This window comes from Mesoplodon mirus (assembly GCF_964341445.2).
Source record: "Mesoplodon mirus genome assembly, chromosome: 6".
In the NCBI taxonomy this organism is placed as follows: Eukaryota; Metazoa; Chordata; class Mammalia; order Artiodactyla; family Ziphiidae; genus Mesoplodon; species Mesoplodon mirus.
Window position 1 is genome coordinate 4,971,664 of NC_138982.1, and position 24,000 is coordinate 4,995,663.

Below are 24,000 nucleotides of genomic sequence, written 5' to 3' on the forward strand. Positions count from 1 at the left end.
TCAGTCATTAGAGAGTTTTGAGCAGCAGAGACAGTATCTGGTTCAAATTTTTAAAAGATGGCTCTGGTGGCTGTGTAGAGAGCGGTCTGTAGTAGGGCAGGAATGGAAGCAGGGAGACCAGCTAAAGGCCGTTACAGTCGTGTTAGATAAGAGATGAAGGTGGTAGTGCTGGGAGTATTGAGAAGTGGTTGGATTCAGGATTTAATCTAAAGGTAGAGCCAACAGGTGTGCTCATGGATTTGATGTAGGATGTTAAAGCAAGAGAGGAAAGGAAAATGCCTAGAGTTTTAGCCTGAGCAACTGAATAGAGGGTTTACCAAGATGGTCATTTGCCAAGATGGTGAAGAATAGAAGAGCAGTGGGTGGGGGTAGGGAGAATCAAGGGTTCTTGTTTGGTGTGCTGACTTTTGGATGCTATTAGATATCCAAGGGACTCAGGGGAGTGGGGCTGAAGATACGAATTGGGATGGTATATAAAGCCCTGGAGCTGGCTGAAGTCACTTAGGGAGAATAAACGAGAGGAGAGAAGACAGGAGGGCTAAGGACCATGCTCTGGGACACCCCACCGCCACCTTTAGGGGAAGATGAAGAAGGTCCAGCAAAGGAGCAGGACGAACACCCAGTGAGGCAGACAGAGACCTGGGCGCATAGGTGTCCTGAAAGCAAGGGCGGAGGACGCCTGGACAATGGCCATCCGTCCTTCAAAACTCAAATCAGGTTGTCGCCTCCGTGGAAAAGTCTTGCTGGATCCTTCTGCACCCTGGCCCCCAGGCTTTGCTAGGGACCCCTCTGTGCTCCCGTAGGACACAACACATGGTGTTACGGCTATCAGCTTGCTTATCTGCTCCACAGAAGGGAAGAGGCACTTGTTTAATTGTTCCTCAAGTGAATGGCAGGGGCGGATGGAGCCCAAAGAGCTGGGCCCCTTCCTCCCTGAAGCTCGCCATCCAGTGGGTTAAAGACAAATCCCCGAATAAGTGCAGCCCACCCTGCTGCTCAGATGAGTGTTCCATCAAAGGCAAGTCCAGGCCGGCCACATGCTGCAGGTGGGATGTGAGCTGTACCTTGAGGACGGGAACCTTCACGTCTACCTCCACAGCAGTAGTAACAGCTGCTGGCTTAAATGACAGGCTCTGTCAGCCTGTCTCTTCTGGCCGAGAGCCAGACTATTCTCTGGGTTTCTTTTCTTGTGTTTGTTCAGAAATTAAAATAGTTCTGCTTAAAATCATCTCTGGAATGGCCTTGAAAGAGGCCTCACCAGCATGAAGTGGGATAGTTTTAAGCCCTGGCCTGCATTGCTTAGACCAATCTGGTACTGTTTCCCCAATTTCTATGGCACATACGTTGTCAGCAGTTCTTAAACTCCATTAAAAGGGTCAAGGTCTGAGCTACTCTACCTCAGTCCATTTAAGGAAAGGTGACCTTGCCTACAAAACCATCCATCTGAAAGACTCCTTAGATATTAATAGATAGCAGAAAGATAATGAGGGCACAGTCTCTGAGGTCCGATATAATCAGATATAGCCAAACCCTTAGAAAAATCCAGAAGGAGTCTGAATTGACGATTTTAAAGAGTAATACAGAATTTTGGTCGAGACCCTCATGTGGGCTTTCCCACTATAGTAAAGTCTGTTACCTAAAGACAACATCTTTCAGGTTCTTTGTCTTTAAGGCTTTGTGATCCTTTGACTTTCAGACACTTACAGATGAGGAGCTATTGCTAACTAGGCCTCTCCACCCCAGCCTCAGAGGGCCTCAGGTTTGTGAAGTTATGGTCAATAAGAGGTATCCTGTGGCATTATTCATAAACTTATTTCCCAACACAACGACCTTGTAGAACCCAACTTGCTCATAACTTGGAGTGGTCTGTATGGAGCTTTCTGTTCTGATGAACTGGACTATTTGCAGCTGTCATCCTTAATAGAGTCTTAAATAATTGCAAGAATATCCCTTAGCACGCCTCTTTTAAAACTGTAGATTGTATCCATTACTGCAGCAAAGAAACTGCGCTTGAGTCCAGCTTATCGCTGCCCAATCTGCTTTGGTATACTTTCATCAGCTAATAGTAACAGAAAAATTTAACCTTTTCTTTCCATAACTTAGAAGGGGAGATCATTGCCAAAACCTGACTTCCTAACTTCCACAATTGCAGCCTTTACCAAATCATGATGGGAGAGTAAAGGAGGCCTTCTGAGTCCCAGCTCAAAGGAAGGCGCTTTAATAAGGATCAGGATAGGTTAAGGCATTGCCCACATTGCGCCTTTTCCTCTCCAGCCAGCTCACTTTTTCCCTAATCACTGTAATAAGCCACATCCCACATCAGTCAGTGTTATCAGGCCTAATGAGAAGAATGGGATAAAATTGTAACCTCCCTTCTTCAGTTCTGAGGCATTTGAACCACCAGACAGCCTCATCCCAGGAGCTCTTTGCCCCTCCCACGCACCTTCTAATCAGCCCCTACCCACCTCTTCCCGGGTCAGTGTTCCTCTTAGCTTCCCAGAACCCTCAGTGTCCTCCCCGGTGTCCTGCAGCACTAGATAAAACCTGCATGGCAATAGGAGAAAGTCAAGAATCCCAGATCCATCACAACTATATGCCAGTGACAAAGGAAAATTATAGAATGTCACTGGGTTGCAGCAGCTATAAGGACAAGAGCAGGACCACAGGAAGAGGATGTGGCCAGCATGGGTTTGACGTGTGTACTGACCACAGATCTCTGCCCTTTACGGTAGGTGTCCCGCTGGGCTTCCCCCTTTCCCTTGGGGGACCTACCTTTTTAGACTTTCCCAGCTACCATCTTTGAACCATGGGCTTTTTACCTTAATTACACTTCTGAGCTGACGTCTAACAGGAACTTTGTGATTGCAGGGCCAAGATGGCACTGCAGCAGTACCTGGCGTGATGGGAACGCCCTGGGCGCCTGCGAGCATCCCACATCCTTGTTAAAGGAAGTACAGGAACTAGCCTCATTTGATTCCTTCTATTTGCACAAGTCACCTTGGACTGCAGGGAGCTGTTTTGCAAAAGCAATTTGGTAGGCTTAGATCTCAAATTCACCTTGAGAACATTTTTTTGAGGTAGTAATTTCCTCAGAGGACTGTTGTGTTTTGTTTTGTTTCTTTCCGAGCTACCTGGACTCTTTATTAGAACAATCAGTTATTTTCCTTTGGACCTACAAGTTTTTGCCTATGCTGCAGACACTTTGTGAGTGAGAATGGCTGTGTGTGCGTGCGTGTGTGCGTGTGCGCGTGCGTGCACGTGGGTCGGGATGAATGGACGTGTGTGTGTGAGGGATACCTCAACGTTTTCTTTTCTTATTTTGTGTGAAAATCTCTTTTCTACAGATTTTCCAGGGTTTAAGCATTGCTTGCTGTATAAAAATCTTTACCGAATTATATACAGTTTGAATGAAATGTTATTTTAAAAACAAAACGATTGTTAAGTGTTCCATAAAGGTTATGTTGGATTTTGGTCAGATGAATATTTGTAAGTAAAAAATATATGCATTTCTGAACCTCAACTTACATAGATTTTCTTTATAAAAAACAAAAAAAGAAAAAAACAAAACGAAAAGGTTGGCTATAGTTGGCCTGAAGAACAGGCACGATATATGGTGCTGTGCAAAATAGTAAGCTAGCATCTTATACTGCCGTCAATATCAGCAGGTACAGAGCCTCTTTTCAGCCTAGTTCAATAAGCTCTCAGGCTTCCAAGTCAGATGGACAGGGTGGAGTGGAGTGAGGCGACAAATACACCATAGGTTTTTTGAAACATCAAAGGGAAGTATAACTACTGATAGTGAATGCCCAGCCATGACTGGTGGGCTATGCTTGGCAGGAACTGGGCACCGAGAGCCTCCCAGCTGCCCTAAATCCTGTCACTGGTATAGCAATATATGGCAGGATTTAGAACCAGTCATGGAACCTTAAGCTCCAACTAAAGTAGGTCATCACTTCATGGAAACAAAGTCCGATCACCTTGTGCTTCCTGAAACAGCATATATCACTGTGAAACTAAAGAACGTCCTATAGACGCATCTGTAGGAAGAAGCAAAGAACAGGATAGTTTAGAAAGCTGTTTTTCTCTTGGCTATATACTCAGCAAATTCTATATACTTGTCACTCAGGACTGCTATTCAGTGTGCTTTTGTAAAATGAGATGGAAATTTTAGTAAGCGACGCGGCTAAGATTTTTTCCTGCATGAAGCCCAAAGCACTGACGTTTGAGAGAAGGGAAGGGGGTCTCCCCAGGAGGACCGCAGATGACCGCCTTTTCCAGCCACTACTGCTTAGCCCTTCGGCAGCGCTCAGCTTGGCACACGCTCCAAGTTCTGGGTCCGCTTCAAGGTGAACTCAACGGGGTTGCTCTTGACTGTTTGAAGGTACAGCCAGCCTCGCTTTTCCCTCTGCTCTGCGAAGTTCAAAGGCATCGCTGCCAGGAAGCGAGGTCTGCGGCCCAGAAGCTTGCCCTGAGTGCGTGCACCCGATGGGTTCCCCAGCCCACCAGCCACTCCTGACGGGGCACCTCATCACCAACCTGCTCCTTCCCTGGAAGAGTTAAATATGTTTGATTGCAAATGAATGTTTTTAAAGTGTATTTAATGCCGTTTTTTTCTTTTCTCAACACGACCACCCAAGATTCAAACACAGAGATTTCCCAAGTTTTTATTTTTTCAGAACATTACCGCTTTAAAAATCTGTCACAACAGGAACTTGGGTTTTGTGCAACCATCAGAGTGCTAATGTGCAGAAGCCAGTTTAAAGAAAATGGAGTGTATTGGGGAAAAAGCCTTACTTAGGCCCACTCATTGACATTTCTAGTACTGCAAAAATATCCTTGGTTGGCATTTGTAACACAAAACACTATAGAGTTGGTATTTAAAGTACCAGGTAAATATAAATAAACCAATAGTGAATTGCTGAGACAATCTTGAGCCCAGATAGCATTGGAAAGTGGAAAGCCCAATGAAATGACACTTTCACACGTAAACTCTGTGGATAAATCTTGCCTGTGGCTATAAACAGATGGTCAAAGAAAAAGTGCTTTACTATGATTAACTTTTCTGAGTTGAATGAAGGAAAATGTATTTATTAAAAGAAAGCTGTTTGCTGCTTTATGCAGGTGCAGTGTTCAGTCAGCAAGGAAGTGGGAGGAATGGGACGTGGTCTTGTGTTTCCACCCAAGTTCTTAACTAAGCTTCTCGCTCTCTCTAATACTGCATTCTGTTTCTCCTTTTGTGCCCTGATTGTAACCCAAAATTTATGAACTAGAAAAGAATGTCCAATTTAATAAGTTGCATTTTTTTCCTTAAGCACTTTATGCAGAACAATACATGTTCTTCTGGTAGTGTTTGGATAATATGATTTTAACACATGCTAATAAAAGCCAAGAAAAAAGCATGGCAACTTCTAAAAAGGAGTCTGTTTTCCAAATACCTAGAACATTAGGAAACATTAGAAGATGATGTGTACTGGCTTTCGGAACCTGAGATTCTTGGTGAATGAGAGGCTGGGAAGTGACTTTGCATTTCAGAGTGGGGGGCCAGCGCCCTAGGGTAACTGCAGCTTCCGGGGGCCTCTGCAGCGGTCTGCGGCCCCCTCTTCCTGGTCTTTACAGGTGGCCACTTCCAGCCACCAGGACTACCCCCTCCGTCCTATGCCACTCCTCCCCTGCCACCACCCACTGGACTCAAGCCTGGAGCTTGGCAAATGACCGTCTGCACAGGCGCCCTGCATTTACTGGGCGCCACCTTCTCTTCCCCGTCTCTGAAGTGTAGGGACGCACCTCCTGTCTCTTGGCCTCACTAGAACCGGAGAGAGAATCAGGGGCGCCTGCCCTAGAGCGTGTGAGGAAGATGGTGAGGTGATTCCCCCGCCACAGGGGAAACTTGGAAGCGAGGCCTGGGAAGGGGAGACTGACCCCAGATCCTGCTGGAGAGCCGACGGGGAGGTTCCGGACACCTCGCCACCTGGGATAGGGGCTGGTGCTTTCCCAGTCCTACTCCTTTTCACTGACCTTCCCTGGTTGCTGGGCAGGGAGGTATGTGTCAGTTCCCAGCACAAGGGAAGTCTTGTTCCATGACCTGGCCTCAGGGGAAGCGGAGGGAGCCCCCGCCATGGCCACATTGGGACCCACCGAGCCACCTTCCTCCCTCTCTCCCTGCAGCCCTGGCTGAGTGGAGGGCCTGAGCCAGTTAAGCCGCGTCCTTCACTTCGTGGGGCTAGGCCTGCCCTCCACCCTGTCAGGCGCTCACACCCAGGAGAAGCCTTAACGCCTAAAATGGCACCCATCCTGCAGGCCCAGGGTCTCTGCCAAGGAGTTCCGTCCTCAAGACAGTGAGCAGACATTTCAGCCTTCCTCCAGATGGCTGCCAGCTGGGTGTACCCCCAGCAGTTCCTTCAGAGCCACACAGCACTTCTCTTCCTCCCCCTCTGCTCTAGTCCCATTCCTTCCGCCAGGAACCTTCTGGACTCTGAGAAAAGAAACACCCTACCGTGCAATAGAAGGAAGGAGCGTGTCATCACACCTCCCACCCCAGCCCTATCACCTAGCGTCCCTCCTGCTTTTCCCGTCCCAGCCCCGCCACTCCCAGCCGCTTCCTGGGGAGGCTGAAAGGTCATCACAGATGGGCAGTTCCCCCACCTGCTCTTCTCTGTCCCCTGCTTTCAGAGGCCTTGGTCACTCCATTTATCACGTCTCATCTCTCCAGTGATGGGAGTGTGGCCTCCAGCTTCCAGGGAGACTAGATGGCTGTCAGCTGGGTGTACCCCAAGCAGCTCATCCAGAGCCACACAGCACCTGTGGTGTGGAAGACCAGGCGTCGGGCTCTGTTGCCAGCTCTGAGGTGAACGCAGGCCAACCGAGTCCCCGTCTCGAGGCCACTCACAAAGGGAAGAGCACAGCCCCACGGTGGGCTATATGCCTGGGGACCTGAAACAGTAGATTCAACTCTCCTGACGGATTCTGTCAGGGAGGGCTCCACTGGGTGTTTCTCACAGAGGCCTGTGCTGATGCGCTGAGCACAATGGGCAGGCGTGCTTCCATCTGGAGGTGACACAAGGTCATGGGAAGTGCAGCCACCCACCCACTGTCACAGGCCACCCGGTGTCCCCACCTTCTGCAGCCTGACTCATCCTGTCCCCGGTGCCAGCACGGAGGGCCTCATGCTACAGGCCGGAGGAAAGAGCAGTGCACCTGTAAAGGACAGTCTTCTGGGAGCTAACGGCCCATTCAGAGAGCTGCTTCAAGTCATAAGCATGAAGCCCCCTAGAGAAAACCAGCACATGAGAAGGAAATCTCTGCCATTTGCCTCGTGCGGTAGAAGAACACAGCCTTTTCCTCAGTCCGAGAGGAAAGAGTGTGCCTGGGCTCAGTGAATTTACAAATAAACCAAAGAGCAATCCGGTAAGAGTAGCTGCCATGTTACTATTCACAGGGGTAAAGCTAGTTGCTGAAAACCTCCTGTGTCCCACGGAGGGAGCGCTAAACCAGGCAGTAGTGAAAGGGGGCGCCACCACTAGGAGTGCTCAGGGTTTAAAATGAGGCTTTAGCCAAAATCAGAAACCAAAGAAATGGGGGAAGGGGGCATCAAGAAAATTAGATGAACCCTGGTTCCAAACGTAACCCCCAAGCATTGCTTTCTGAACATGCCCTGATGGGTAGAGATGAATCTGGCATATTCCAGGACTACCCTTGTGGCCTGGTGGGCAGCATGAAGATGTAAAGCTGATTTATATCTGCCCCCATGTCAGTAAGCTCCGAAGTGTCACATTCAATCTTGTTGCACTGTTTTCAAGTCCGTTGTTACCAAGTTAAGCCCTAAAATTGTTTCATCCATAACGTAGATTTATTACTGGGAACCTCTGTAACTCAGTATGCCCTGAGATGACACTGTATCACGGCAGAGTTCAATGGCTGATGTCCATTTATTTTCTAAAATCCCAGAGATGGACAAAAAAAAGTACATGTTCCATATTCGTACTGTTTAATAAGGCAGGAAAGTGGATACTATTATTTTTATTCATGAACGATAACTAAACCAAAAAAGTATTGGTGCTCAAAAGAGGAAGTTTCGGTTCTGGAGGTTTCCTTACGTGCAGCAGATATGAGTGCACTGGCGCTTCATCTCACGGCCTCAGCCTGGTCGCAGGCCGCCTTGTCCACGTCCTCGGGGGTGCACAGCGCCTCACTGGGGCCCTCTCCTTCGACCTCGAGGCCTGTGGGACAACAGGCATGCTGTAGGACTTCTTACAGCAGCCCTGTCCCCAAACTGTCCACAAGGGAACAGCGGAAAGGGGAAATCTAAGTACATCACAGATGGTGAAGTTAGGGGTCAGGGTGGACAGAGCAGCAAAGAGAGGTCCTAATGTGTGTGTTAGGGACTCGGAAAAAATTAGGAGAGGAAGTGACATTGGTTGAGCACTTGATGTGGGTCAGGCCCCAGGCTATGAGCTTCACCATGTTTTGTCTCCTTTCAGCTTCACAAGAGCCCTCTGAGGAGGATGATTATTATGGGGCTATACTGGGCCTCTCATTATCTCCATTTCACAAATGAGGAAACTGCGGTCCAAAAAGGGAAGTAAAACTTTCCCGAGGCTATTCAGCTAATAGATAGTGGAGCCAGGATTCAAACCCAGGATTCTGTCTCCAGGGCCCAGAAGAAGTGCTGGGTGCGTGGAAGGCACACCCTGCCCCTGACAACTGAGAAGGCACAACATACATGTCGGACAAAGGGGGAGAACACCACACCCCAACGAGGCTGCTTCAAGGTCATCCCCGCAGGAAGCTGCGCACTTACTCCCAGGTATGGTCTAGGCTCAGACCCTTCTGGAATTGTTCCCTTTGCTCATTATCCCCTGAGGCCAAAAAGTCAGGCTCACGATCTCCCAACACTCTCCCCGATGGCCCCGATGAGTGGTGCCCAGCCAGTTCGCTCTCCTCCTTTCCCAGAGTCGTACCTACTTGTTTCCAGTCACCACCCCCACAAAAGGATGAAGATGTCACATGACCCTGGACACATAAGGAAACACGTCGTGGGCTCTCCCTGAGGGCAGGCCCCCAGAGGAAAGCTGGTCCTCACAGTCACACCCACACCAGAGTGAGTGTTCTTCCCACGGAGGAGGGCTTTGGAGAACCACCACACGCACTTGGATGTTCAGACTTGGGTCTCTGGTCCACAAAGAGCCACACTTCCCGGGATTTCTCAGCCCCCTAAACTCCCATCACACTCCCAGCTCGTCCCTCAGCTGGCAGCAGGCAGCACCAGGATTGAACGAGGGCCAGCAGGGGTCAGCTCCCGCACTTCCTTTCCTTGCCCTCAAACCACCTATTCTTGCTTGGTTGGATTCAAATCTTGAAGAGACCATGACGAACATTTCAAACATTTAGGTAAACCGACTGGTTAAAACCCAAACATTTAGGCACACGGAGGTTATTAGCGTTTCAGATCTGCAGGCAGCCTTCTCCCAAGAATGCCCTCCCCACATCCTTTGCTTTTCCCAGGATGTTCACCCCCTGGCCCCTTCCACCTCACTTCAAGGCTGAACCCAGAGACGTGCAACACGGCGACAGGAGCAGCACGGGCCGGGTCTGGTTCTTCCACTCGTGGAGTGGGGTGAGTCACGTGCACCCTGAGCCCCGTGGGTTTCTCACCCAGATGTGGAGGTGGGGATGACCCAGCACGCTTTTCCCAAAATGTGGGGTCTGAGGGATACGAGAGCCACCACAGCGATGGACAGAGGGCCCTTCTGTGAAACCCTCTGCTTCTCGGCGACCCCACCAAGGGCTTGATGGGGCACGTGGAGCACAGAGGAAGTGAGGGGATGACATCTGGCCTCTGCCATGGAAGTGGGCTTCCAGAAAGTTAGTTACATTTTCTGGGTGGTTTCCACAGGAGAATGCAAAGTAACTTTGTAACGAGAGTTTGGCTTCAAAGTAAAAATGCAGCCCAAAATGTAATGAAAAAGCAAAACTGTTACTCTGAAAACACAATAGAGCAGGACTGCCGCTAAAGTTACGTAATGGGCCCTGTTTCCCCAGCAGGCCCTTATTAGATGGAGGACTTGGTTACCACATAGTTACTGTCAGTACCCGCCCCCCATCCCCGCTGCAGATTTAACACAGACCAGATCTGCCTGGATGACTTACCCAGAGGGGCTTCCGGAACCTGGTCTGAAAACTTAAAACTGGGGAAGAGCAGTGCCAGTTCCCGGCGGGCATCTTCCGAGTCCCGGCTTCCGTGGACCGCATTAAAGGGCATTTCTGTGCCATACTGAGCCCGGAGACTGGGAGCATGCAAAACGTACAAGAAACGATCGTCTCATTTGAAAAGAAATGTTTTGCTCTCTGGCAACATGGCCACCAGCTACCAATCAGCAGCTGGCATTTCTGTGACATGGCTTTCTCTGCTGGAAACGCCAGGAACAGCAGCAAGGGTGATAGTAGCCGCGGTGCTCTGGGCACGTTGCCAGCGCTTAACATACCTGATCTCGTTCCATTTGTGCGGCAACCCTGTGAGGGAGACTCTGTCATGATCCCCAGTTTAAATATGCATGAGTTATGGTGTGAGCCCAGGAGCTGCTATTTTATTGCTGTTACTACGGGGGCTAGGCTAGCACCCTGCCGAGGGCTTGGTACAGGCTGGCACAGTTAATCCCCCAAGGTCCCCTAAGATCATGCTAATATTGCTAGGACTTCCCGTATGTCAAACAATGTTCTAACTTCTCTCTCTCTCTTTCTCTTTCTCGGTCTCTTAATCTGAGGCAGGTCCTATCCTATTATAGTTCCCATTCTCCAGATGAGGAAATTAAGGCAGAGGGATTAAAGCATGGATGACCCAGGGTCACACAGTTAGTAAGAGGAAGAAGAGAGATTCTAAGGTCGGCGCTCTGAACCACAACACTGTACAGCCTCCCCTGACAGGTGCTCATATCCCCCTTTTATAGATGAGAGAACTGAGGCTCAGAAAACTTAAGATCTGAACCCTGGGCTGTCTTTCATCAGCCCAGGCTGCCTCATATATGAATATTCCCGGCCCCCTACAACTGTTCTGTCACAGTAGACACTGCAGTTAGTCTCTGGCTAAGTTCTTTCCTGTTGATGAGGTCTCTCTCGGCTTCAAAGGCGAGACACAGTGGATTTGGTATTGGTGGTGCCAGGCTAAATATTCACACAGAGCCAGGGAGCAGACCAAGGCTGTGAGCATAACAGAGTGCTCAGACTCTAGGGGGCCTCAGGACACCTTGGGTAGGGAGTAGGGGAATGGGGGTTGAGGAGGTGAGTCTACACTGCACATTCCTAGGGCTCACCCAGAGCCTCTGACTTGGTAGACCTGGGTGGGGCCCTGGAATCTGTATTTCCTGGGTGAGAGTTGCAGGTGGCTCTGGGACCATATGACGGGACCCTTTGGCTGCAGAGAGAAGAACAGTGAGGACCCAGCTGCAGCCTTCAGAAGAGGGAAAGAGGCAGCAAGGAGGCGCCCAGTGAAGAGCTGGGGGCTGGATCAGAGGGAGAGGATGTCAGGGTCTCCACAACTACCTAACAGGGAGGTCAGGGACTCCCCTAATGTATGACAAAGAGGGAGCTTCATGGCCATCGGAGAGCCTTCTGTGTTACCCATGGTTCTGGGCTGAACCTCGAGCAGGGCTCTCAGCTTCCTTGGATGCAGGTTCTGAGATGGATGCGAGGACCACAGCTGGTGACATCACCTGTCAGGCTGCTCCCTCCTTGCCACAGCGGGGTCACAGGGTCCCATGAGGGCTTGCCAGGCGGTGACCATATCCTCGGTGCCCTCAGCCCTGGTGAGGATCAGGAGGTGGCTCGGTCCACTGCACATGTGATGTACCAGCTTCTCAAATGCCTCCTAGCACAGGGAGGGAAGACGGTGAGCCGGGGCAGGGTCCCCAGGGCCTGCAGAGGGCCGGCAGGCCCATCCCACCCACAGGATGGGAGAGCGTCAGCGAACAGCCTTGCCCCCGGCCTGCATGCCCGCGGAGGGCCCTGGGGAGGCGGGGTGCCTAACCACACCCAGATATAAGTTAAAGGCAGGAAGACGAGGCTTCGAGTGGACTCCCTTGGGGTTGAACATGAGATAATAAGTTAGATGGGAGCATTTAGAAGACCACAAATATGGAAATCATGCGGGTGCTGGATAACCAGGGGATGCTGTTGAGACTTTGTGCAACCCTTCCGCCTTCTTCAAGTAGCAGTACTCAGGCTTCCTTTGGGGAGAAACCCTTCCCCGTTTCACTTGGTCCTAGGCCAGCTGACAACCACAGTGCCTGTCCACCCCTCCACGTACACACCCCCTCACCTGAGAGGTGGAGCCCAGGCTCGCTCACCGATACCCTCCCTCCCAAGTGGGTGAGTCACAAGCAGAAGCAGATGGAAAGTGGCTGGATGTGAGTCCCCCAACAGCAGCGCCCGAAGTGACGGTCCGTGAGGTCTAGCTCCTGAGGGCCCTACCCCTGCCTTGGTTCTTCTTCTCTCCACACCTTCTTATGCAACTCCTTCGACTCTCTTCAGTTCTGGGAGTCGTGGAGTATCCCTCCGATAAATTCCTTATTTCATCCCTTATAGCTGGAGTCAGACTCTCATCCTTGCTACTAAAGAATGTCTCCCTGATGCAGCCCGTAATTATTATCCGGAGAGCAAGTTCATGGCTTGCTTGCTGTTCATATTCTTGTTCTTCATAATACTCTATTTTCTCCCAGACTAATAGCAATCTATAAACGCAATGCTGGAGAAAGAGAAAGAAATGAGAGTGTTTTGGATAAGTGGAAGCAGAGAAGCTGACCTCTCCGGCTCGGTGTTGGTAGAAAAGTCGCATTTCTGCTTCTGTCATGGTTCTCTCTTCATTTGTTAAAATGTCAAACCCAGCTTCCTGGATCTGTAGGAGATATATATATATATATATATATATATATATTCTAAAAGGGTAAAGCAAGCCCAATTTCACATTTCAATGTGTTGAGAGTAAAAGATGATGGGAAAGGCAACATTAAAAGCAGTGGAGACCCTCATCCTCCAATTCGATTTACAAATCGTAAGTTACTTAAATGGAATTTTAATTAAAACTCCTTAGAAGCCTTCTCTCCCCCTAGGACACTGCTACACAATGCTCCACCCCTGATTTTGCACCGGAGGAGACATGAGGATAGTCTGTAAGGTAAGCGTTGTCTCTCTCACCTTCATGATAATCTCATCCGTCTTCCCATGGACCACCGCATCTGGTTTAATGACTGCCAAGGTGCAGGCCCTCTCTGATGACACTGCAACAAGCCGGCGATGGTGCTGTCAGACGTTGGGCTCTCGGGAGCCCCTCCGCAGGGACGTGCAGCCCCGCATGCAGCCCCTGGCTTCCCTCCCCTGGCCTCTTGGCTGTGCTTGTGCAGACCTAGACTCTAGTGGATGCAGGGGTCTGGCTCCAGACCCCAACCTCAGCCTGGCTGCAAGGGACATGAACCTGGGAGGGAGGGCGTGGGGAGGGAGGAGAGGATGGGAGGTGGGGGAGGAGGTCAAAGACAACTCAGGAACAAAAACCAGAAATAACCAAAAGAGTCGGCTCTTGTCCCTTCCTGTCACCCTGTCGTGATTCTTGACCTCTAACTGCTGCCGACCGTGTTCTCCTCTCGGTGTGCCTTTTTGCCTTTCCCGGCATGTGGTCAGTAGTGGCTGCCCCAGGCCCCAAGTCGGCCTGACTGTTCAGGGCCAGCACGTTCTACCAAACTGCGCCTTCCGTCTCCTCTGTCTCTGTTCACACTCTCCTGAGAATTGGCCAGCTCATTGTTTGGAGCCCAGGCACCAGTCATAGATCACTGGCCAGTCTACTGGTGGGCCGTGTCCATAGGTCCAAGGAGCTCTGGGGATGAGGAAGGTGCCGCGTGGCCGCCGTCCACCGCTCAGGCCCGCAGACGCCATGGGGAGCTCTGTGTCTGGGCACAAACCCATCCCTGTCAGACTCCTGTTTGTATGGACTTGGCCTTGGCGAGCTACCTACACCCTCCACAGACTCCATACCCCCCATGGCCAGTCTTCTGTTTTCAACTTTTATACCAGTTGTGTTGTAACACGACAGTATCTGCACCTGAGGAGGGCCTCCTACTTTGAAAAATCTAAAAAATGTGGACTGCAAAGGTGTGAATCATTTTAAGCAAGCCAATCTATTCATTATTCCACGAGCACTATTTCTAACGTCCTATGAACACTTGGACTTTAAGGGACTCTTACAATAAATCCCCTTATAAATTGACCCATTAATGAGACCGCCTAGAGGTATAGGGTGAGAAGAGAAGAGACCAGGGCTGGGGCCCTGAGAACTCCAGCCTGAAAAGGGAACAAAAGAAAAGAAGCCAAGGAAGGGGAGGTGGTGGAGAGGCCAGAGAAAACAAGAAGGAAGACGAGAAAGGTCTCAACATCTCAGACACCCGACGAGAAGAGGGCTTTGAGTAGGAAGACGTTGGGGACATCAGCCAAGCCCACAGAAGGATGCCATAGGCTATGACTGGAAACTGCCCACTGGAGTTGGCACCAAGAAGGTCGCTGGAGCCTTGGGGAGCGGCAAGGGGGCAGGGGCGGAGGAGAGGGTGGCCCGAGGAGTGTGGACCACGTTCAGGAAGCTAGGCTCGGGGGAGAGGAAGGCTAAAGGCAAGGGTAGGCTTTGGGTAGTTTTCTAGGTGGAGAGACCTGATTTGGGAGAAAATAATGGGGAAGGGAAAAAAGAGGTAATCCCAAAAGGAGACGACAAACGTTTCCTGCAGAAGCCAAGTCGCTGATTTCCTTTTCACACTTGAAGTTTCTTGCTCTCCTAAACTGTGCCTCTTCCCTTGTTAGGATCCAACTCAGAAAGTCCTCGTGATCCACACGTGAATAAGCAGCTTTCCTATTTCAGGGAGTAATCAGAACTTCCTTCTCTCTCCAGCTCGGTTCTTGAGCTGCGTCCTGGTTTCCCCTGGTGTCTCAGGGACCGTCAGGAGGCACCTTGCCAACAACAGCCTCTCTAACCTCTGGCTTCTCTTCCCACTCTCAGGTCAAGGTGTTCTTCTCATATTAAAGGTTCAGGAAGAACAGCAATGCTCAGGAGTGTAAAATCCATGAGTTAATACTTGGGGCATAAGTGGAAGAGGGTGCAGGGCTGTGGGGAGGGAAGGGGTTCAGTACAGCTGACTTTCTGACACTTCAGAAAAAAGGTGAAAGAAGCTCAAACTCTTTAGCTCAAATAAGGACTAAGGGAACACCAGCATCATTACTTTACCTTATTAGCATCACTCCCTCCATTTTACTAAGGGAGCCTTTCCTGATGCCCAGAAAGTGCCATGAAACTCACAGCTGTTATAACTGAACATGATCAGAAAGCTGTGAAAGTTGCCCAAGATGCCATTAAAGGGCAGGAGGGACACAACACAGTATGTTTGAAGTCAGGTGATTGGAGACAAAACATTTTATGGGTTATCTTCCCAGAGTTCAGATCGCTCAATAAACTGATTACTCATATATTTTTTGAAGACACATCAGGGACTTCCCTGGTGGTCCAGTGGTTAAGACTCCGCGCTTCCAGCGGAGTGGGTGTGGGTTCGATCCATGGCAGGGGAACTGAGGTCCCACATGATGTGCAGTGAGGCCAAAAAAAATTAAAAAATAAAAAACACGCCTCAGGGCTTCCCTGGTGGTGCAGTGGTTGAGAATCTGCCTGCCAATGACGGGGACACAGGTTCGAGCCCTGGTCCAGGAAGATCCCACATGCCGCGGAGCAACTAAGCCCGTGCGCCACAACTACTGAGCCTGTGCTCTAGAGCCCTCGAGCCACAACTACTGAGCCCACGTGCCACAAGTACTGAAGCCCGCGTGCCTAGAGCCCGTGCTCCACAACAAGAGAAGCCACCGCAATGAGAAGCCCGCACACCACAACGGAGAGTAGCCCCCACTCGCCGCAACTAGAGAAAGCCTGTGCCCAGCAATGAAGACCCAACACAGCCAAAAATAAATAAATAAAATAAATAAATTTAAAACACACACACACACACACACACATCAAATCCGAGTCTGCTCAGCCTTTTCTTTTTTTTTTTTTTTTTTGTGGTACGCGGGCCTCTCACTGCTGTGGCCTCTCCCATTGCGGAGCACAGGCTCCGGACGCGCAGGCTCAGTGGCCATGGCTCACGGGCCCAGCCGCTCCGCGGCACGTGGGATCTTCCCGGACCAGGGCACGAACCCGTGTCCCCTGCATCGGCAGGCGGACTCTCAACCACTGCGCCACCAGGGAAGCCCTACTCTGCCTTCTTGCCACGCTTGTTGGTTCTGTACTCACCCGCATCCTCATCGTCACCATCTTCCTTTTCGTGGGAAAAGCATTCATCTTCATCAGAAAGAGCCTCATCTTTAATCTAGTACAAATTGGTCAAGGACAGTAAGTAGTTAGCTAATTAAAACTCCACAAAGACCTTCAAAAACCAGCAGAAGCCAAATAGGTAAAGGTCCTAAATGCAGAGCAGAAGAAAAGGGTCAAGATTATCAGCCTTGGAGACTTATCAGGAACCTTTTGAGTAGTTGGGTGTTAGGGAGCGGGGGAGGAGAGCGATTGAGGACCAGGAAATCCATGCTGATCTTAAGGTTTAGAGTCTGCGGGTTTCCACGAGCATCAAGTAGAAACTAAGGAAAAAGAAAGATGAAATAGAGAGTTGTCAAGAAGACAAAGTAAGAATTGAAGTGCAAGTAAATAGTAAGCAACTGGCTACACAGTGCAGGTAGTACACAGAGAAAGATCATTTATCTGTGGAGTAGGTACAGGCATCTGTGATTTTCTTTCTTGGGGAAAAATTGCCAGTTTTCTGGGGAACAAATAGGATTTGACTCCAATCCATTCTATGAAAACAGGGCTTTGCTCTTTGGAACTGAATGTGAAAACGTGAACAGTGAACATGGAATAATGTTAAGGCTCCTTTGGCAGCTGCTCAGGGCACCAGGAGGTACTTCTTTCTACCCAAGGTGTGTCGGTTTTCAAAGGCTGCCAATTTTTTGTGAAAAACTCGCAGTCCACGTTGTCCTGGAAGTAATTTACCAAAATCACAAGCAGTGCTGATCCTGTTTCTCAAGGTAATGACCCCTTTCTAGTTAAAGAAATGAACCCTCTGGGATCACAAGTTAAACTCAGGAATGAGAAGGGAGGGCAGGTCACCAGGAGAGATTTCCCCCTGAGGCTGACTCCTTGTATCCACTTCATGTCCATTTCTGAATTCGTTGTCAGGGTTCCAGAAACTCTGTTAAGAGATGCAGTGGGGATGAAAGGGAAAGGGATAAAAGACGTTAAAGTGTTCTGGATGAAGGCAACGACTTCAAAGAAGATTTCCTAGTGGGACTTGCACCCTCCCCTGAGCCCTCAGAGGCCCCCAGCCAGCGTGGGCATTTAACGCAGCTTTCCAAGGACAGTGAAGACATTGGCAGGGCAGGGGAGGGACCTGCTGGCCTGGCCTGGGAGACACTTGTGAGCTGGCCGCTTACCACTCTCCGTTCTCTGCCTTCGGCCAGCACCCTCTTTTCAGCCTGCAGCTGCTCTCGGATGGTTTTCTGCAACAGTGGGGCGTTTGCTCCTCTAACCAATGCCACCAGCTCCCCTCCCTAGAATACAGCACAGATGTCCTGCTCAGACCACACGATGGGCAACCTCCTTCAAGAGACTTGAGGTTCCAAGAGCTTTGTTTAGGAGCGTGCCCAAGGTCAAGGTCTGTGGACCCCAAGCCCACAGCCTCCATCCACTTCTCTGCCCCCTACCCCAGGCCCCTCCCTTCAAAACTTCCTTCAGGGGCTTCCCTGGTGGCGCAGTGGTTGAGAATCTGCCTGCCAGTGCAGGGGACACAGGTTCGATCCCTAGTCCGGGAAGATCCCATATGCTGCGGAGCAGCTAAGCCGGTGCGCCACAACTACTGAAACCCGAGTGCCTAGAGCCCGTGCTCCGCAACAAGAGAAGCCACTGCAGTGAGAAGCCCGCACAGCGCAATGAAGGGTAGCCCCTGCTCACCACAACTAGAGAAAGCCTGTGCACAGCAACGAAGACCCAACGCAGCCAAAAACAAACAAATAAAATAAGAGGCCCACGAACCAGAAAGAGCACAGGCCTCTGAGGGAGTTCTGCTCTGTCCCGGGCACTGCCCTCAGGAAGGCCCCAAGCCCAGAATGACTGCCCAGAGCTCCACCCATGAGCAGCGCCATGATTAAGGGCATCTGTCCTCGGCCAAAATAATAGAGTCAGGGAGGAAACAACATTCTCTCTCTGGGAGCAGTGCGGCCTCTGGGTGAGAGGCGTCCATCTGAACCCTCGTGGTGTGCAGCCGTGGGACAGTTCTGGACTGAAAATGTACTTACTGCATAAAACAGAAAGGTCGGCTCGCACCTCCCTCTGTATTTTTCAAGGACATCAAGACAGTCTGCCTCTGCCTAAAGGAAACAGGCTGTCAGCAGGTCGGGTGCAGGGACAGGATGGCAGGAGAACCGCGCGGGACACACACACCACACCCCCCATACAGAGCACATACACATCCATATCGCATGCACACCACACACACACACACACAGACACCAAACGCACATACTCCTCATCCCCCACATACCACACACCACATACACACACATATATACCACACACACACACACACACACATATATACCACACACACATACACATATATACCACACACCACATACACACACATATATACCACACACACATACACATATATACCACACACACACACATATATACCACACACACACACATATATACCACACACACACACACATATATACCACACACACACACATATATACCACACACACACACATATATACCACACACACACACACATATACCACACACACACACACATATATACCACACACACACATATATACCACACACACATACATATATACCACACACACACATATATACCACACACACACACACACATATACCACACACACACACACATATACCACACACACACACACATATATACCACACACACACACATATATACCACACACACACACACATATATACCACACACACACACACATATATACCACACACACACACATATATACCACACACACACACACATATATACCACACACACACACACATATACCACACACACACACATATATACCACACACACACATATATACCACACACACACACATATACCACACACACACACACACATATACCACACACACACACACATATATACCACACACACACATATATACCACACACACACACACATATATACCACACACACACACACATATATACCACACACACACACATATATACCACACACACATACACAGACCACACACATGTACATACCACACACACATATATATACCACACACGCATACTGCTACACATGCACGCACCTATGTTACGCATAATATACACACACACACACATATCACATCCTCCCACACAGCACATACACACACCACACACGTGCACACACGCACATCACACACAACACACACACGCAGCAACTCCCCTCCCCCGCTGGAGCCCTGGCTTGCTCTCTCTCATGCTCCTTCTTCTAATGCCTTTTATCAGAATCTTTAACAACTGTCAACATACCGGTAAAAAGTGTTGCCAGTGTAGTTTTCAGAGGAATAAAATAAGGAGGATGTGACAGTTTGTCCTGCTCCGGATCAAGGGAGCTCCACCACTAACATCCCACATGTGCCCCGAGTGGCAGCAACAGGTCAGGAAGGTCCCGAGCTCACCTCCGGGTCTGATAAAGCTCCCCACCCAGACCCCTCCTCCGCTCACTCCACAGGAGCCTCACAACCCACTCCCACGGGAGGAGTGCAAGCCCTGGAAGCCCAGCTTCTCGAGAGTGGATGTAAGGGAGAGTCTCGCCTGTGTTCACCGTCTCTGAGCCTCAACCCGTGCAGCCCATCCAGTGTCTCTTGCATGCTTCTCCGGAAGTGATTCCCATTTCTATACACTGACCTGAGTAAACGTTTGCTGAAAGTTCCCCTTTAAGGAGCAAGGATAGAAATCTTAAACCCTGTGCTCTGGAAGTGAAACTTCAGGGTTCACAGTGTCCACCAGCCAAGGGGGAGTGTTGGCCTTAAAGTGGCCGCACGCCTTCCCGGCTCCAGCATCAGGGGCAGCCGAGCCCACAGGGACTGTTGCGAGGCAGGGTGGGGGGGAGGCTTCCTCTCTAGAGAAACTGGTATCAGCAAAAAATCCACAACGGATGCCTTGTCGATGATCTGAAAAAGGCCCCTCAAACTTCCTGTTCCTGTTTTTAAATTTTTAAGTTTTTTACAAGTTGTGTGACATTGTGCTGAGAGAGGACCTTACTAATGCAAAATGAAGAAGGTCCAGGCCGACCTCGATCCTCATCTTCTGGAAGAGGCTCACCACGGGCTTGCAGGGGCCGCACCAGCCTTGGTAGACGTCGACAACTGCGTGGAACCAAGAAGCAGGAGCGCTCAGCGGGCACCAGTGCCCAGCACGTCAGGCAAAATGGATACCTGCACATTCCAACCCCCTCCGATGGACATCTGTTTGCAGGGATATTTATTTCGTGGTTAAAGGGATTTATTATCCCAGCAGAGAGTATGAGCGAGTGTGGAAACACAGCTTTCCCTCATGAACTCAGTGTTCCGAATTCTAAACACAATCAAGTGAGTATGGTGGAAAATCACTTACTTAACATGGATCCTTTGCCTTAAGGAATGTTCAGCTACATTCAGGGTCAGACCTAGCACAGAGAAGCCCTCAGTACATATTTGAAATGGACTGAAACTATCTCTTCTAAAAGGAAGAGGTCAGCATGCAATCAACTCTTAGCTACTTTGGTAATAAACATAGCATTAACCTTTCCTCCTGATGCATTGGAAGCCACTTGCTTTGGGCAAAGGAGAGTTTTGTCTTTAAAACTTTACTTTATCAAATCAACATTATTCTCCTGGAAAGTGAACCTGAGAGAGACCTAGGTGGAAACTCTGGTACCTTTTTCTGCTTTGGTCCCAGTCTCTGGAGTGTGGTGGGACTGGGTGTGAGGGACCCTCTTGTCTGATTGCACTAGACCCCGAGGCCTGTAAGAAGCTAAGCAGAGAAGCCAACACGTGTGCACCGGATACGCACCAGACCTGCCCAGCCCAGTCAGACGCAGCAAGTAAGTGCTAGATGGTGATGGACCACTGGTGGTCACATTTTAAGGAAGGATGTCTTCCTAAAAACCTCAGCACTCAGAGCTCATGCCTGATCCACACAGGGAGTGTTTCTGTTCTGCAGTTAGAGTGCATCCTCATGGGGAGAGAGTGTGGACAATGCTTATAAACTATCAGCCCTGCCAGTTTTAATGGCATGCAATTTGCAATTTTACTTTTTGAAGATTCACATTTCAAAATTTTCACATCACATGAGAACTGTTAATAAACCATGATATAAATTATCTTTTTTTTTTGGCCATGCCACACGGCTTGCAGAATCTTAGTTCCCTGATCAGAGATTGAGCCCGGGTCCTCAGCAGTGAAAGATCAGAGTCCTAACCACTGTACCACCAGGGAATTCCCTAAATTATCATTATTAAAATTAGCATAGACTCTGGCAGCACTGTCTTAACGCTGTACTGTTGGACTCAGGGGAGGAGGCTTTGCAGTGGAGAGGCGACTTGCATTGGGCATTGTGGAAATGCCAGGCTTGGACGGGCAGAGAGGGAGGCCATGGTGGGAAGCATGGTGGGGGAGTCCAGGGGCCGCTGCGGTTGGGTTGATCAGTGGTGGCAGAGATCACTGGAGGAGTGGGGAATGTGGGTTTGAGGAGTTCCATCCTGGTTTACTAGGCCACGAGGGTTCGCAGTAAGTTTTAGAAAGGAGAGAGTGTTAATATTTACTGAGCTACGAGAGGGCATCTGCACTTTGCTTTTCTCTCAAAATATCCAGCAAGATGGGTATCATTATCCTACCATAGAAATGAGGAATGAAATAACCAACCCAAGGTTAAAAAATAAATAAATAAAAATTCTCAAGCAGTAGACCCGAGTTTTGGACCAAGGTTTGTCTGATGCCACAGCCCGTGCTCTTTCAATGACTCCAGGAAAGAAGATGCATGAATTCAACAGTATGGGTTAGTTCAGCCAAGCAACATAGTTTTGCAGAGAAAGTGAGAGCCAGGCTGGGTTTAAGAGGGACGAGGAAGCCAGACACAAGGGTGGCTGTGTTGAGGGAAGGGAGAAACGAAGGAATCCCTGAGACTTTGAAAATGTTGTGGAAAGACTGGGGGTGGCAGTCCTGTGGGTGAGAAGGACCACCTTTGAGCCCGGCAGAGAGAAAGGACTGGGTGGAGGCAGGGAGAGAGCATCTGGGGAGGGAGGAAAGCGAACTAGATTCCAGACATGTTGCATTTCCAGAACCGACCAGAGAGTCTAGGGCAAATAGCCCCAAAGTCAGCCAGACACCAGCAGGGGCCAGAGAGAAGGATCTGGTCCTCCTCAACATCCAGGTGGAGGATAAAGCTTCTTTGAGGCTCTTTTGAGGACAACAGCTTCACAGTTGAGGGATTTGGAGATTTCAGTAGACCACAGGAATGGGAGAGAAAGGCATTTGGGTGACTCCAGGAAAAAATCCTTGAAGAATTGGAGGACCCTGTATCCAGGCCCACCAAGGAGAACAGGTTCAAGCCCCAGCAGGAAAAAATTGGGACCCATTTAGCTGCCAGTCTCTATGCAGGGTTTGCATTGCTAGGTCAGCCTAGTCATTTGTACCAGCTTCCCATCTCCTCTTGCACTCCCTGGCTCTACGAGGAGCGGTGGGGACAAAGGCACACTTCCCACGGTTGTGGGAGAGAGGTGGCTGAGGACAGGAGAGGAAGTTATGAAGAGATGGACTCTGAAAGGCAAGAAGCAGAAAGAGAAGGAAGGAAAGGAAAGGCAGAGAAAATGAAAAGGGAGGGGTGTGTGTGTAAATCTGAATAGACTTTTGCATGTTGGAAGGCAGATGGAAGTGACCCAGCAGAAGACCAGAGTTCCAAGATGGTGGCTGACCTTGGAAGCAAATCTCTGCTGGTTCTAGAAAGAGGGAAGAGCCTGAGTTCCTGGCGACTGCTTGATGAGGACGGGCAGACGAGCCCCTGCTGCCTTAGGTCCACACAGTTCCCTCGTGTTGTGCTTTGAGCAGGACTCGACAAAGTCCACACTCAATAGATTAGGGTGCCTGGAACGTGGCAAATCCTCCAAAAATGAGGAGCTGGTGGCTTTCTTACTGTTGTTAAAGAAATAGAAGTCATGGTGGGTTTGCCCTGGAGCCATGTTCCGGTTGCACACAAGGCACAGGGACAACATAGTTAAGACCTGGCACCATCCACAAAGCCTTGGAATCCCTCAAGTAGTAGAGTGTGGTCAGAGTCTCACCCACATCCTGGATCAGTGGCACCGCATTTATTAAGAACCCACTTGGCCCGGGCCTGGACACGTCTGCTCCTGATGGAAATGAAAAAGACAATGGCCCTGTGCTAGAGTCTGGGGGAGGGTATGGAATGCCTACGTTCACAGGGGCCACACCAGGTTGGGTGTGTGCTGGGGGTTGAGACGGAGTCCCACCCCAAATGCCCTAGAGACACCAGGCGGACGTGACCACACTTCAGGGAAGATTTCATGCAAGCAGGCTGCTTTAGAGCTGCCTGGGGATGAGAAAGGGTTCTACAGGTTGTAGGGGGTCATGATACTTCAGGTAGTAGGAACAACGTGGATACAAGTGAAGAAGTGGGGAAACGTGTGGCATGTTCGGGAAACAGGTTGGAGCCGAGGACAAACCTCAGGGGACAGTGGGTGAAGGGGCTGGAGGGATGGGGGAGGGGGGCTTGAGTGCTGAAGTCATGAGTGCAGGGGCTGCAATGGAGAGAGATGAGAGCAGATACCAGCTGCCCCAGCAGATGTTTTTTTGTTTTTTTGTTTTTTTTTTGCGGTAGGCCGGCCTCTCACTGTTGTGGCCTCTCCCGTT

General features: G+C 49.9%; 3 protein-coding genes across 7 annotated transcripts in view; 1 reads left to right on the forward strand and 2 right to left on the reverse strand.

Moving 5' to 3' along the window:
- Nucleotides 1–3,514, forward strand: part of ARMC8 (armadillo repeat containing 8) — a 104,179-nt gene extending 100,665 nt beyond the window's left edge. For 4 of the 5 annotated variants that reach the window (XM_082625942.1, XM_082625943.1, XM_082625946.1 and 1 more), the window contains one exon: nucleotides 2,869–3,043. In XM_082625942.1, coding sequence (XP_082482068.1) covers nucleotides 2,869–2,902 — 34 coding nt within the window. In that variant the 3' untranslated portion in view covers nucleotides 2,903–3,043. Of the gene's footprint in view, nucleotides 1–2,868 lie in introns of all 5 variants that reach the window. The other variant, XM_082625944.1, reaches the window with a different exon arrangement.
- A 4,430-nt stretch (nucleotides 3,515–7,944) lies between these two features.
- On the reverse strand, nucleotides 7,945–20,460 carry NME9 (NME/NM23 family member 9). The gene is made up of 9 exons (XM_082625949.1): nucleotides 20,357–20,460; nucleotides 18,355–18,426; nucleotides 17,494–17,610; nucleotides 16,304–16,379; nucleotides 13,186–13,268; nucleotides 12,794–12,886; nucleotides 11,706–11,860; nucleotides 10,147–10,283; nucleotides 7,945–8,216 (listed from the first exon to the last, which is right to left on the reverse strand). The coding sequence occupies exons 1-9, from the start codon at nucleotides 20,396–20,398 to the stop codon at nucleotides 8,122–8,124; spliced, it is 870 nt and encodes a 289-aa protein (XP_082482075.1). The 5' UTR covers nucleotides 20,399–20,460; the 3' UTR covers nucleotides 7,945–8,121.
- Nucleotides 20,461–23,716: 3,256 nt separating this feature from the next.
- The window catches only part of LOC309806550 (thioredoxin domain-containing protein 6-like), a gene marked incomplete at its 3' end in the record, with an annotated part of 8,732 nt that continues 8,448 nt past the window's right edge, over nucleotides 23,717–24,000 (reverse strand). The window contains exon 6 of the mRNA XM_082625392.1: nucleotides 23,717–23,888. Coding sequence (XP_082481518.1) covers nucleotides 23,717–23,888 — 172 coding nt within the window. The remainder of the gene's footprint in view (nucleotides 23,889–24,000) is intronic.